This window comes from Alosa sapidissima, chromosome 12, assembly GCF_018492685.1.
Source record: "Alosa sapidissima isolate fAloSap1 chromosome 12, fAloSap1.pri, whole genome shotgun sequence".
In the NCBI taxonomy this organism is placed as follows: Eukaryota; Metazoa; Chordata; class Actinopteri; order Clupeiformes; family Clupeidae; genus Alosa; species Alosa sapidissima.
In genome coordinates this window covers 18,071,331-18,086,493 of record NC_055968.1, presented here as the reverse complement: position 1 = coordinate 18,086,493, position 15,163 = coordinate 18,071,331, and the positions used below count along the sequence as shown (strand labels likewise).

Below are 15,163 nucleotides of genomic sequence, written 5' to 3'. Positions count from 1 at the left end.
AGAGAGAGAGAGAGAGAGGGGGCAAGGGTACAGCCAAAGAAAGCAGCTAAGTTTCTTTAGCAACATTTCTACAACATTTCTCTTTTTTGACACACTGATGACAACATTTTCCTTCTGCACTGATGCCAACTTTTGATGAGTTCCAAAGTTGAAATGCCTTATAAATCTGAGCAGACTGAATTCTCTCGAACGCCTTGTAAGAGACAAAAGACATTGAGCTCCATTTGGCAAGTTTTTTAGTAAGGACACAACATGGCCAGACCCAGAATAGACACATGGAGCCAATGCCGCCGTCACGTCTGCCCCTGCAGACAACCGCCATAGCCTGTAGCAACAGCAAAAACTTGCCGCCAGTCAAGCACCACAAAGTGACAGGTGCCAGGAGTGATTCCACTGTGGCTAAAATAAGACTGGCGTGCTACAACTAAAATACACAGACACTAGAAACTCAAGAAAACCAGCAACACTGGCAAAGCAGTAGTGGAACTGACAGAAGGGAAACAGGCAGCCGAGTTGGCAGTGATTGAGAAAGTGTGCAAAAGAGAGATATAGCAAGGGAGTCATCATATTTATAGGCATGGGACCACAAAACTGACTCAGCGGAATGGCAGGAATGATTCTACTGCAGTACATAGTAAGAATACATGCTTGTCAACCTGTTGGTTGCGGAAAATAACAAATATTACTGTTTGAAAAAGTATCAAATCAACCTCTGCAATCTGCATTACTGGAAAATCATGAAATGAACACAAAGGCAAAATGGTGAATGAAATGACTTGCAATATGCAGGTTAAAATCAATACAATGCGTTTTGTCAATTGTTCTTCACGAGCACAGCTGAAAAGGCTGCTTTTTGATGGATGAAAATATACATTCACAGCATGTGCCAGTCACTATACTGTACATTCACAGCATGTGCCAGTCACTATACATTCACAGCATGTGCCAGTCACTAACACTAGCATTCATGAGCCATTAATGGAATGCTATTCACCATCTAGATGCTTACCAGACATGACTCCGTATGCCACTGCTGTACACATTTTAAGAAAATGGAGGTAAGGAGAAAGCACGTTTGGCAGAGCACTGTTCATTAACGTGTCTACCACACCAGTGTGACCTCGCCACCACAAACTCCATTGGTGAGCCTTAGAGAGCACCACAGAGGCTGGCTTCTCAGGGGCAACATCTGACTGACTCGCATGATCATTTGGCGGATGGAGACTGCCGAGGAGATAAGCCAACTGGGCATAGAGAGCGAAACAGCTCGTTATCAGAGAGGCAGAAAGATTCTGCCTGCGAGATATCTGGGCTCACCTGAGGTGCCCTACAGCCCACTGAAAATGAATGAAAGAGAATCCACACACGAGCCCCGAGGAAATAGGAGACTGGCCCAGCGCTGTAATTGTATCCGAGGATTAGCCAGAGAAGAAGTCACAATCTTGGCTAAACACTCAGACCTGCGACGATTTCAATCTGACCGGATAATCACACAGGCAACACACATACACGCTGTTTGCTCACATGCACAAACGCACACATCCACACGCACACATCCACACACACACTCAGTCCAGTGACAACATACGATGACTGAAAGGGGCTGCAATTCAAAAGCCACTGTAGAAGTTGTTTTGCAATTGTTCTTCTCAGAGCCCCAGGCTGGAAGCTAACTGCTAATTACAGTCTTCATTCCAGTATTGCTTCAACATGTTTCCTTTTGAAATGAATTGACACAACAGGTACATGGTACGCGGGAAAAAAAGTTTGGGAACCGCTACACTGCAATATGGCTTTCACTATTATGAGCTTCAGTCAATGAACACTAATAGTCCTGCATGTTTGATTAATTTACCAAAACATACTAACCTTTGCCTCCTATTGCAAGGGGTGTAGCAATTCATCTTAACATTTGATAGGGAGGTTTAGGAAACAATTTCCTTTTTAAAAATTCCAGTTGGATCTGTTTATAGTGGTGAAATGAAAACTAAACTTCCCTTCATGGTGAACTCATACAAGACAGAACACATCCCTAGCTGTTACTGATATATTTTCAGAAAACCCCAGACATTCAGCAAGAGAAGAAATCTTGCATAATGAGATTTAGCAGGACATACAACAGTCACGCTAACTGAAGAACAAAAAGCTACCTGTTGCCCAAATACCATGAGCCACAGCCTATATACACACGAGACAGCCATTAATCAGACCAACACACAGGCCTTTCTATCTCTGTCTACTTACACTAATTGTGTTTGCCAGCATGCTAGCACTGCATCTCATTCAGACAATGGCAGAGAGAGAGCGAGAGGGAGAGAGTGCGTGGGAGAGGGATGAGAGAAGAGACACAGAGGACGTTCTTATCTGGTAGATCTGCCATACTGCCCTCTTATCATGGGCATCAGTTTGGGAGATCGATGACACCACAGTGGGCGATGTTGCGGTGGGTACATTCACTGCTCACCACCCAAGAACATGTTTTCAGCCCCCCCCCCACCCCCACCCCAAATCCCACCCCGTGCATCATCAGCACACGGTCTGCTGTTGGCTTGAGAGGACCAAAATGCATATTCCTGCATAGGACAAACTTTGATGCATGCAACATATGTAGGTTAGGCTACCTCTACGCCATTAAGGGACCCTCTCTGGAAAGAACATATGCATAACTGTTCCTTCTGCAGGCAGTCAGAACCCCAGCACTGATTTTTTTTTCCACCATAAGCTGAAGAAAACCTACAGACCACTACCCTGCTTTACGGTCACTGGACCAAATGCTTTAGACATGAAAGAAATAAGAAAGAAGCAGTTTATCAACAAGGCTATCACGATTTTAGAACTGTTACAACTTATTAACAAACTAGAATATATTTTTTAATTCTGTTTCAACTTTCATGGAGTAAACATGTATGACTCCTTTCTGGGCAAATTTCACAGCTTTCAAGTCTATCATCTTTGTGTAACTCGAGTTTGAACGGAGAGAATAGAAAAGTGTTACGATTGTGCTGGTTCTCCCCTACTCTCACAAAATACAGTAAACACAAATGGAACGTTGGAACATTGCGCTCCCCAACACACACGCGAAAGGTCGGCTTTGCTTCATCTTTTGATGATAAGTTTTGAATCCATGTCATAAGATGGTTCCTCACATAACACATCACAACATTACACACATGTGCAGGCCAATGTTTCACAGATTTTTTTTTTGTTGCGGTTATGACTTGTGACGAGCTCAGATCTGCGGTAGGCTTCACATGGCCGCGGTGTTGCGGTAATGCGGTTACCCTAGTGGATGTTGACCAAGTGCCAGTGCAGACTGTAGGATTTCATCACATCAGGAAAGATTAACTGAAATCTGGTCATGTTACTGTGTCAAAATCATTTTTCAATTTCTCACAGTGAGGCCATCCTTAAAAATATTCTTGTTTGCAGTAACAGCCAAAAAATAAATAAAAAAAATGGGTCGGTAGGTAGGTCAATATATTTTTTTTTTTTTCAATTTTTCATTTGGGTCGGTTCTAAATTGACAGGGTCGGTCGGGTTACGGCAAACAAAAAATATTTTTAAGGATGGCCTGATGCAAAGCAAAATGCATTTAAAATGAGACTAGCAACCTGCGTCATACTTAGGGTTGGGTATCGTTTGGGTTTTATCCGATACCGGTGCTTAAATCAATACTTTTAAAACGGTGCCGGTGCCGAAACGGTGCCTGAACCGCTACTTTGTTTTTAAAATGTTTTAAATTAAAATGGTCTAGGCTAAAGCATGAATTGCTTTTTTTTTATTATAGAGAAGACAAATTTGAACATGAAATTGAACTATTATATTCAATTTGCTATCAATATCTCATTGCTCCTACGAATAACAGGCCTACATTTAAATGTTAAAACAGCTTGCCATGCATGCACACACAATGGTAAGCTCGCTTTCAAGTTTACCCAGTGTAGGCAGTTTGCCATAAGGCATGTTAAAACCGCTTGCCATATAACTGCCAGGTCATGGACAACGGCATTTGCAAGCAAGCTAATCTAACAGGGACTCTACTTTCCAGTTAATTCAGTGTGTTCCCAAATGCTTCAAGAAATTTCATGTCTTAACCCATAACACGCAATAGTTTTTAACTTATTAGGCTACATGTCGGTGTGGAAGTGTTTAGATTCCCAGCACTAGCCTAGTAGGCATTTTAACAGCAACTATGGCTATGCGCTAACACCAGTCAGCTGAGTTTAATTAGCGATAACATACGGAGATGGTTTCGTAGCCTCTTTGACAGCTCAGTGACATCAGGTATGTAACCTACATATTTATGTTTTTGTCAGCTAACTTTTAACATGATCTTCATATTCATTGTGATGCTATATGGGCCTCATGCACATGAAAGATTAATATCATGCCATTATGTTGTTTAAAACACACCGTGAAATAAAGTTTTCACCTTACAACTTTGCTGATAACATTTTAAATAAATGCCAGTTAGCGCATTAGCAAGGATATTGTGTAACGTATAGGCTACTGTTGATGTTGTTTCATAGCCTTTTGCTTGTATGTAGTTAGGCCCACTGCTAGATTTTGACAGGAGCTCACGATATCGCTTAAGTAAGCTACTTGGGCTCACGCAAGCTGTCAAACACTGTCCACTCGCCAATGTGGTGCATCCAGTGTTTATGTTAGCTAACTGTATCTGGATGTGTTGCTATCAGAGCAAGACGTTAGAGATTGTGCATGACATGCAGTGATGCCTCGTATAAAAAAATAAAATAAAAAAAACGCTATTTAAGCACCGAAATGAGGCACCGAAATCCATGTTGTTTTCGATGCAGTTACTACCATTTGCGTCGGCACCGGTGCCACATTAGAACCGCGTTTCGGTGCCCAACCCTAGTCATACTACAAGAACAGTATGAAATTAGTACAACAAAAAGACTTTGGGACTTCTGAGGTGCGACCCAAATCCTATCTGACATGTTGTCAGACAATCAATAAAAAATACCAACATGGCAAAGAAATGTAGACCTCCACATGCTTGATTCAAGAGATTTCCCACAGCTTTTTGATACAATGCCTTAGGGCATACTCACACTATGCCATCCGTACTGTACCCTCAAAGTCCAGCTCGTTTGACCAGTGTGATCGCAGTGTACGGTTCTCTCCCATTCCTGGTCAGCACTAGGGTTGCAAAGGGGCGGAAAATTTCCGGAAACTTACCATGGGAAGTTAAGATAGTTTCCAATTTGGAATATTTCCAAAATTCCCTATCATGGAATTAAAAGAAATTATGGGAATTAATGGGAATTTACTGGGAATGTTGGGTAATTCATACAAACTGTTTCATATACAAAAATTAACATTTTGTTTCGTAATAAGCAATATGATTTGTATGTTTGCTTAGCTTAGCATACAAAGCTAGCTAGCATGCTAGCGGGAATCCCATTCTCTGCCTATGGTTTACTAGTGTGCTAAACTAGCAATACTGAACTGCCCAAGATACACCACACCACTTAACAACAAAATCTGATTGGTTGGAACATTTTTCCCCCATGCATATAAACGTACCATAGGTTTCTTTTGTGTCTAGCAGCCTATGCCGATTTCTGTGTGCATGTGATTGACATATGTGCAGGGTAGAAATTCGACTGAAATTGCATTAAATCAGGTTGTTTTAACTAATATTAGACTGCAAGATAGGGTTTTGTCCACTACATTTAAGTTCCCTGTTATAGACTAACTTGCCATATTAAAAATTCCCAGTTTATTCCCATGGAAAGTTTCCAACTTTGAAAATTCCCGGAATTTTGCAACCCTAGTCAGCACTCACACTACATACTATCAAACGGTACGCAGGTACAGTTGAGCTGCTGTGCTCTAGAAACGTCGCATAGGTGCAATCATAAGCCCAACCGTGCCGTGCCCGAGTCCACCTCCTCTAGCGGACCCGGGCACAGATAAGCGCACCGTGGCCGGGTACAGTATAGAGTGATCACACTGGTCAAACAAACCGGACTTTAGGGGTCAAACGTGCTAATCTCCCATTTAGCATACAGGTAAATAATTAGACTCAAGGCTCTGGCCATAGTGCTGTTATAATACAGCTACTGAAAAAAACTTTACTGAAGAGTTTCAACAGTAACTAAGCCCTCAAGCAAATGATTGTTATAGGGCTATTGTAGGGTATTTTCTTTCTAGAATGCAAGCTTGTGTGTTCATCTGAAATTGCCTTCTCATGAATTTCATGGTGCCCACCACGGTATGACTCTTTTTGGAAGTAAGCTGCACTGGTAATAAGAGTGGTTGAAATTTTAAAATGCAAGCTTTTGCAACTCTGTTCAAAATAAGCCTCATCACTTTAGTCAGATGCTTCAACAGCTGACAGAGAGGGCAAACTCTGATTCAAACCTGGCAGCTGAGGGTTTCTGGTCTGTAACTGAGCAGATAGTTAAGGCAGAGCTAAGACAGTGAGGATACTTAAGCCCTGAATTTCCCCAGCACCTGTGCTGCTGCCAGAACAAGGGCAGCCGTTTTCATTAGAGGAGACTGCAGCATACATCAGATTTGGTACCAACAGTTAACAAGGATAACCTGACAAAGCACAGTTCTGTGTGTGTGTGCCATGTGAGCATTCAGAGCTAGACACCACCATCAGCTCACCCTGTAGCGTAGGGCCTAACACATAGCATAGGGCATAACACAAATCAAGATTATTGAGGATCTTCTCAGCCCGAAACTGTGCATTTTCTGTGCACACGTTCATACTCCGCCAGTTTAATTTGGAAAAATTAATGCTAATCCATTTCTGTCTTCAAACTATTGTCTGATATTTTATTTGTTTACTGACCAACAAACATGGGCCTCAGGTCTTGCAGCCACAAACAAAACTGACCATGTTACTTCATGTTGTTCAGTACCTTGACCTCTAAAATGGAATTTCAACTCGATTACACACTCGCACACACAAAATGCAGGTAAACACATCCAAAGAAAGAAAACTCATCTGAAATCCCCCCGCCCCCCCCCTCGTAACATGAGCCACATTACTCATCCCACCATCTTGGCTCTGAGCAGCCAGCTGTGCCCGACGGATTCATCAGTTAGCGTCTACACCGCCAAGACTTCGGACTGCGGGCCAGAGTCAGTAGACCGCTGGGGAGAGCCTTCGGGAGGAAGGCACTCACCCCACCAGTATGCGAACCCGGTGTGCGGTCTGGATAACACTGGTCCAGCACCGTTTCGCGGCTCGAGTGGATCGTTCATCAAAGCCTAGCATGATTAATACAAAAGGCAAGGCTCCCGGGAGGAGATTAATAGAGAAACACTGAGGGAGGTACAACGCGCTGCAGTCAAATAAATCACCTCCTGCCTGGAATCTATTCATCACTCCACTGCCCAGCACTGACTAACACACATGCTGCCAATCTAGCGCCGCAAGCTCAGCCTGCGCCCGAGGAGCAGAGGGGGTTCGGACGGGAAGAGAGAACAAGGCTACACATTTATCCTTGCAGATACGCAGACGTAATGAGTGTTAATTAGCACATAATGGAAGAATTTCCACATGATGCTCTATAAGCAGTTAAAAATGTATCCCAATCCCAATTTTGAGTTTGTGAAATCCACTGTATTATTCTTTAGTTAGGCTATTAGATATTTCAATATACATTTCAAAGGATGACCCTTTGACCAATGATTGCACTGGACTGCAACTGGACATTGCATTGGCTGTATGATTAAAATGGTCTATGTCATTACTGGCACAAAACACTGAGTTCTACAGCAAACAAAAAAAAAAAAAAATAGGAGTGTTGAAATGATCAGCGATTCATTTCTCTCCTAGGCTTGGCTTGACAGGTTGGAGTACATTAAAAACACACACCATGGAGAGAGGATAACACAACCGTGAAGAGAGGAACTCATTTTCGCTAAACACCTCCCCTGTCGTCGCACCATGCAATTAGAGGGTGTATGAACGTGATTTGCACCCTCATCAGTGACGACTGCCAGGCTGTGCAGAAAAAGGCTGGGCTCTTTGTGATAAGAGCCGGCAGAGAGCCGAGGTGCACAAAAGAACAAGAGCTTATCCGCGTTCAGAGAGGCGGCTGTCAATCTCTTCCTCAAACATCCCCTTCTCTCCCAGCGCCTTCACCAAGGAAACTAGCTGGCTGTCAAAGAGAATCTAAGCCCATATAAGAAAAGAGTTGGGGGAAAAAAAGAGAAACATTTCCTAGTGTTATACTAAAGGAAAGTAGCAATGGGAAGGAACCAGGGTGCACTGAGAAGTTCTACTGTTCCCACACCAGTCCCAGTGGGTTTCCTACTCCCCCCTTTCACCATCCTCTTCAGACCACACAGCCTTCTTCAAGAAGTCCTCAGCACCAGGGGAAGAGAGAGAAGGGGCCAGCAAACTCAATGCAGATGCTTTGTTTCACAGTGGACCAGCAAAAGTTCAATGGAATGAACACCATATCTGTAGCTGGTGAACAAGAACATGGCAGCTTCTGACCCATATAAATAAATTAATTTGATTAAAAGCGGTATGGGAATTCAAGGAAATGTTTTTTGTATCACCTTAGAAAGAACGGCCCTCGTCATTTTTGGGCTTATATCAGGGACAGGTTTTCACGGCTCAGGCGAAAAAAAAAAAAATTAACACAAGCTACATATCCACTGTTTTGTGAAAAGCTTCAGATAAGAAGCTTATACAAAGGCCTACATGATAAATGTCTATGAACAATACTAAAGCACAGGACACAAGAGGCAGATACAGCTTGCCTTTCCATTCTAAATCTGTCTTTCCTTACTCGATGCAAATAATTGAGGTCACCATCCACAAAAAGCCTGGTCATCCATCACAACGAGTGTGACTGAGTCTACTGTGGCAACATTAATGACAGATTAATGCCACTAATAACAGGGGATTTGGGCAGGATCGATTGGGGCGCTTGGCCGCGTTGGCATATGTGACAAATGAAGGGTCACATTTTTAAAAAGTCAAGAAGTTTTTCGAATCGGGATTTTATCCGCATGTCGTCCCCCATCACTGGCACAAAAGCCCCATTGCGGCATGTAGCCATTGATTCGACTGAGGAAGAGAGATGGGGGTGTGATGGAGGTGAGAAGTGAGGACGTTTGACAGAATCTCGGCATCCATGGCTCAATATTAGTACTTCTAGGTCCTCATGGTTAGTCCTGCCTGAGCTATCTAAACATTCACACAGGCTTTGTACCAACATAATAAGAAATTGCTTTCGACTTTGAAATTATTCTTTGATTGCTTGCAAACTGAAAAAACAGGAACCAACGGGACAGGGGGCAGAAAAATCAGAACGCCAAAGATCATTCCGAATCAATAACCCATCAACTATGATCATTTAGGACAACAGCTTGCCCGGTGGCTTTCCTCTCCTGTCCTCGTCAGATAAGAACGCGCTGACATTGTTTCTGTGGTGGCATTGCATCTGGATTGTCCGGACAAAAGACACGATCATGGACGAGCCTGAGGGGTGGCTAGCGTGCAGCACCATGTGCCGTGAGCTGGCAGCACCCTGCTGTTCAAAATGGCCTGTCCCTTTTTCGAGTTGAGCCTCTGTAACCGCAGGCCAGACAATCCAAACAGCTCTCCTGACGGCCCACCATTCACAATTAAGATTCACTTACTGCTTCCTCTCTCCTCTCACTCTCACAATCTCTCTCACACTCTTACCTCATATTTCTCTACAAAACATCTTGCTCTTCTGACCCAAGTCATGGAATTAGTTGCGGAGAGGAATACTTTCAATCACGCAGCCCTGCCCTGACTGTCAATGGCGTACAATATAAGGCAATGTCACTGCTATGAAAGCCTGTTGGGTCTATACAGTTAACAAAGATATAATAACAGAAAAAGGATCTAGTTTTGGGTTCCTTCCTCAAGGAAGATTTAAAGGCTAAACTAAACCGGTTTCACATTTAGGCTTACCGACAGCATCATTTGTTACATCGCAGAGGACAGCAAAATGGATCTTTTTGCTGTTCTTCTCCACTTCCCCATCCCCCACCTTAGTGCTGGTGCAAACTAGAGAGCCAGAAAAGAATGCTTCCCCTTCAGGCACTAGTGAAGAGGATGGAAAGAACGAGGAGTCTGGTTGAATTGGAAGAGGAGGAGGGGTGGAGGGCATGGGGTACCACTCCTCACACACCTATGGCTGCCAGTGAGGCATTCTGGCTCAGTGACCCATCCGCTGGTCGCTGTGGTTCACTGACCGCGACTGAAAAGAGATTGGGAAGAAAATAGGCAACTGTGTCTAGGGAGAAATGGCAGTCTGTGCAAGGATTTATCCCGAGTGTAAAGACAGTCATGATGCAAGACCAACCGAAATAATGTCAAGGTTGAATTCTGCTTAGGGTTTTGTTTTTCATAAAACATCACAACCACCACAAACAAAACACTTTATCTTTGAAGTCTAGTTGTGTACGCAAGACCTAAACCTCTAAGACAAGAATGAAACCTAACATGCTTAATAAAGGATCATAACCACTTGGAACGCGATTACAAAAGGTTTATAGTCATAGTTAAAAGAGATAATTACAGATTTCCGTTAAAGTCATTTTCAATGGTAGGACATCTGCTGTCTTTTTGTCAGGTCTGTAAAATGAAGCCCCCTTAAACAAATCATAATAAAGAACATAACCCTGAATGCAATTGTTTGCCAGGCTCTAAACTTGTACTTTTTTCCCCTTACTCAAAGACATCTCTGGAGGTCTGTTTATAACAAACACAGACAAGTCTATCTAGCCTACATCTCAAAGTCAAACTATGTGAGATTGAACAAAAGGTGGCAGTGGCACACTGCTTCTCAGGAGGTCCTCACAAGTTATGCAGCAAGGCACGTATACCAAACAAGGGAACAAAGCAACGACAGGTGTATTTATTACAAGGCCTTCAGTTCGGTCCCTGCCCACTGCAGAAAGCAGCTCTCTCGTCCAAGCATTTAAATTTCCCCCTTATAACTGCAACCTAGGCACGGAGCAGCAAGGTGGCGGGCCACTGACAGACGGAATAAATCACTCTATTTAGGAGTCATCAGAGCAAGGTCCCCTGTTAAACATGCTGCACAAAGGGAGCACACACTGGCCGTCTCCTCCTGAAGTCTCTAGGCTTAAAGTTTGTTTCCCTTCCTTGCTCTTCTTCCCAGTGTGTCCTAGGGGAGCCAGCTGCTTACTAACAAGAATGCCCTCACCCTTGGGTGGACAACGGTCATGACTCTTTCACAACAGCACCTCAGCACCTAAATTCGAGAATGTGGTCTGGTAACATTATGTTGTAATAGCTTGAACCAATCTCTTATAAAAGCTTTTCACATCAGCTCTCTAAAGGCATAGGAAAAAACAAACATATCTAATGTTAAAATACACCCTTAAAACTTTAATAAACAATGGCATGATCATTTCAGAGAGAGAGTGACAAAATATTTACACTGTATGTGTCCTCCAAACATTTTTTTCTAATGTGACCCATTTGACTACAAAGGCTTGACAGTATTTGGACACCTTTGATGTGTCCCTTTGAGCAAGCCTCTCACCCATCCCCCACCCCCCTAGACGCTGAGGCTTCATAGCATCACAAAAATAAACATTTACACAAGGACCTTGCAGAATATTATACCATATTATGGCAGCTTCTGCTTGAATTTACATTATGTTTATGGGTCTTAGCAGACATCTTTGTTCAAAGCTACTTACAGTACAATGGCACCAATAAACATTACATAAACATTCAAATGACCAGCAGGTATGCTAGATAACAATGCATTGCAATAGTCCAGTTTGAAAAGAACCATGGCCTTCAAAAAGAATTGTATAGCATATTGTGTTATAATCTTCCAAATATTCTGTAGGATAAACCAACATTACATGAATTTACATCTGATCAATACGATTTGTTTTCTAAATTGCAGATTAGCCCAATTTATTACCTGAGGAAACACTGAATTAGAGAGCACCTAAGTAACATACCTAAACAGTTAAGTATCTAACGATGGTAAATGGGCTTGGTTTGTTGATTGGCCACTGTGGAAAATCCCCTACCCATAGCACTAAGAATTTAATATCTCTTCTGTATATCTGAAAAAGAAATAACTATAATGTTTCATTCCTCTTTTGTCCAGACAGGCAACAGAATGTTAACAGGATATAAGGGAGTTGTCTGTTCCGTCTCTTATTAAACAAACCTACGTTCAGTATCCATCTCGTGTTTCGCGAACCACAGTGCTCATCCATCACCCCAGACCCCTTCTATAAACTGCTCCACTTAATCACTTTTAGCTAATTATCTTGGGTCTTACTGAATGCAAGATTCATATCTCACCTATAATGTTAATGCATGACTACTTAAACAGTTCAGTAAAAGGATAGCCTACTTAACTTGGCGATGCGTGTTGTCTGTCGGCTAAAATGCATTCAAAAAAAGTCTTCCTAAAGCCTTGACAGTTGAGGCCAGCAAGTAAGAGCTGTTCTGTTCATGCCCTAGCTAAATTGTATTTACATTGCATCGATATTTTCCTTTGAGGAAGACAGAATACAGAGGAGTTAAGGAAGGAGCCCCACGTTAATTTTAGAATTATATAAAAGATAAGACCATACCAGATATCAACCAACAAAGCATCTACATCTAAAGACATCTAGAACAAGAGGACTCCAATTAAGACTCAACGCGGCTAACAGTGTACCCTTTTGTGCTGAAATGTATGTCACCAGCAAAAATGTTTAGATGTTGATGCTCTCATCCAATGGTCTTGGTGGTCCACATCCATTTAGTTGCATCAACTAAAGACAACCTAACGATGCACCCAAGAAACATTAGGCCACAAGAGCAGGAAGAAAAGACCCTTAAGTGTCAGGTTTGAATGTGAATCCCCACCTGGACATAGGCCTACCACCTGTCAGGATTTGTAAATCAACTAAATCCATAGGGTTAGATTTCTTTGGAGTCACTAAGGCTGAAAGGTTAACATGTGGGTCATCATCTGACACTGACAACACCCCAAACACTCTCAAAAAAAAAAAGCCCAAACTACTTGCATTCCTTTTTATTACAGCCAACGCAAGTGAAATCAGACTTCCAAGAACTCTGGTGTGCCTAATGAGGTTTTCCACTGTGTTAAGTGCTCACTGAATTCCACATCATCACCCTGACCGGACCAGTCTCTGTTCAATTTATTCTGCGTTGGGCAGACTGGGCTTGTTTCAGCAGCTTTGCACGGCTGTATGCGCAGCACCTGCGCCGCGAGTACTTTCCTCTCACACGGGTCATTAGAGGCAGTGGGAAGTGAGCCATTACGAAACAGTTACATCCGAAAGAATGAAAGCACAAACAAGACAGTGTCTCCTCTCTTAGTTCAGAAGCAATCCCTTCATGTTATCAGGTACGCCGAGCCATTTCAAATTACAGCACTGTGGCCTTTCATACAGCCGAGGCTGTAGAATGTACAAAACTAGAAATAGTTTTGAGATGTGTAAAAAAATAAAAAAAATAAAAACCCTCTGAAAATTCGGTTAGTCTGCCTTCAGAGAGATTAACAGCTGTGTAAACTACGTGTTAACTGTAACGTTACAAAATAGCAAAAGAAGTCCGAGAAAACTCGGGTGCGAGCTGAATTCTAGGGTAGCCATGCTAGTATTAGGCTACATTTGAAGGAGGGGGACATTCGGTGCCTTGATAGTTTACATATCCAAATGTATTTTGCATCCTGGATTAATGTTATGTCCTATGTGGTCTAGCACGAGGTGTTGTTGGTAAAATAGATAGACTATCGTTCCCTACCTAGTTGTGTTTAAGTCTGTTAGGCACGCTAAACAAAGCCAAAAATACCACCACACGGCAGTTAACGTTATGTTCGTACAGAAAAGCTCGGTAAATCGGGTTGAGGAATCCTGAGGAAACTGAAGGGATCTATGGCACCGTTAACTTGCATATACCTAGCAGCTACACATAATTGCACTAACGTTACCAGTTAGCATCTAGCTACATAACACTACATCAAAAACCCTCAGTGCCAGATTGGTTCCATGAATTGAACTTGACCAGCTATCATAAGTTACCTGGCCAGCTGCATGCAAACCATTAACGTTACGCATGCTAGGAACGTTAGATGCTATTATGCTACCAGTGGTTGAAAAGAAAAGCAATTTCACTGCTGTTAGTCAGAGTTTGCCACTGCAACGTGAAGCAGCTGTGGTAAGGCTGTTAACGTTAGCTGATTAAGTTAGCCAAGATAGCTAGCTTTGCTCAAATCTTTCAGTGATGTTGACTTAACATCCCTGCTTTAACAGTACACTGCTCTGAGAGAAGTAGTAAGCTGTTGGTGATATGCCATACCTATGGCTACTCACTATATTGATGACAAAATAAGCCAGTTGTCTCGATGAAAATGTAACAGTGACGTTAGTTAGCCAGCTGGAGCAGCTAGCCCGCTAACGTGGCTAGCGATGGGTAGTTATGCTGGCGACCTGTACACAGAAGCTGTAAACGTGACCAACATTTAAAAAAAAATGTTGTCTTCAGTCAGGAGCATGACTTACCTAGCTTCGTCCGAGATTCCTCCAGTTTCTGGATTTGGTTCTCGATAAACATCATGGCAATTCCAAATGCCATAACAGCCAAAAGCTGAAACTTGGGCGGCATCATAATCCTTAGAAGCCCCATCAAACTACCAGATGATTACATGTCATGCCGTGAATACAAAAGGATAAAAACCGACTGAGGACAAGTCAAAACTATATTTACAGTTACCGTCTATTTACGGCCGCTGTGTTGTCCTGCAAAATATGACAATATAATTTTAAATCGGTTATAGGTGAGACAAATGCTGGCATTTCAGTTCAGAGTCCCAAATCAGTTCAGGGTGCTTGATCTCTGTCCCTGTCGATGGAGAAGACTCTCGTCTTGCTCACTCTCGGTCTCCACTCGCCTGTGTGCATGCCCCTCCTATCGGTCAGTGTTTATCTGCGCCAGGCAACAGCCAGCTCTCATTTTCAGTGGAATGACGATCTAGGAGAAACTTAAAACGGCCCCCTGTAGGTGTGGAGTAGAAAGTGAGGAGAAACGTGTGTAGAACCAACAAGACGAACCATGCATCTTTGGTAAGTCTTTGATGGATTCACATTCAGCCTTTGGCAAGCGTAGCCATACACAGTCAGA

General features: G+C 42.7%; 1 protein-coding gene across 2 annotated transcripts in view; it reads right to left on the bottom strand.

The window, feature by feature from the left end:
- The window catches only part of hs2st1b (heparan sulfate 2-O-sulfotransferase 1b), a 58,111-nt gene extending 43,164 nt beyond the window's left edge, over nucleotides 1-14,947 (bottom strand). Inside the window, exon 1 of one of the 2 annotated variants that reach the window (XM_042057322.1) lies at nucleotides 14,545-14,947. In XM_042057322.1, the coding sequence (XP_041913256.1) occupies nucleotides 14,545-14,668 (124 nt within the window). In that variant the 5' untranslated portion in view covers nucleotides 14,669-14,947. The remainder of the gene's footprint in view (nucleotides 1-14,544) is intronic. The other variant, XM_042057323.1, reaches the window with a different exon arrangement.
- Between the last annotated feature and the right edge of the window lie 216 nt (nucleotides 14,948-15,163).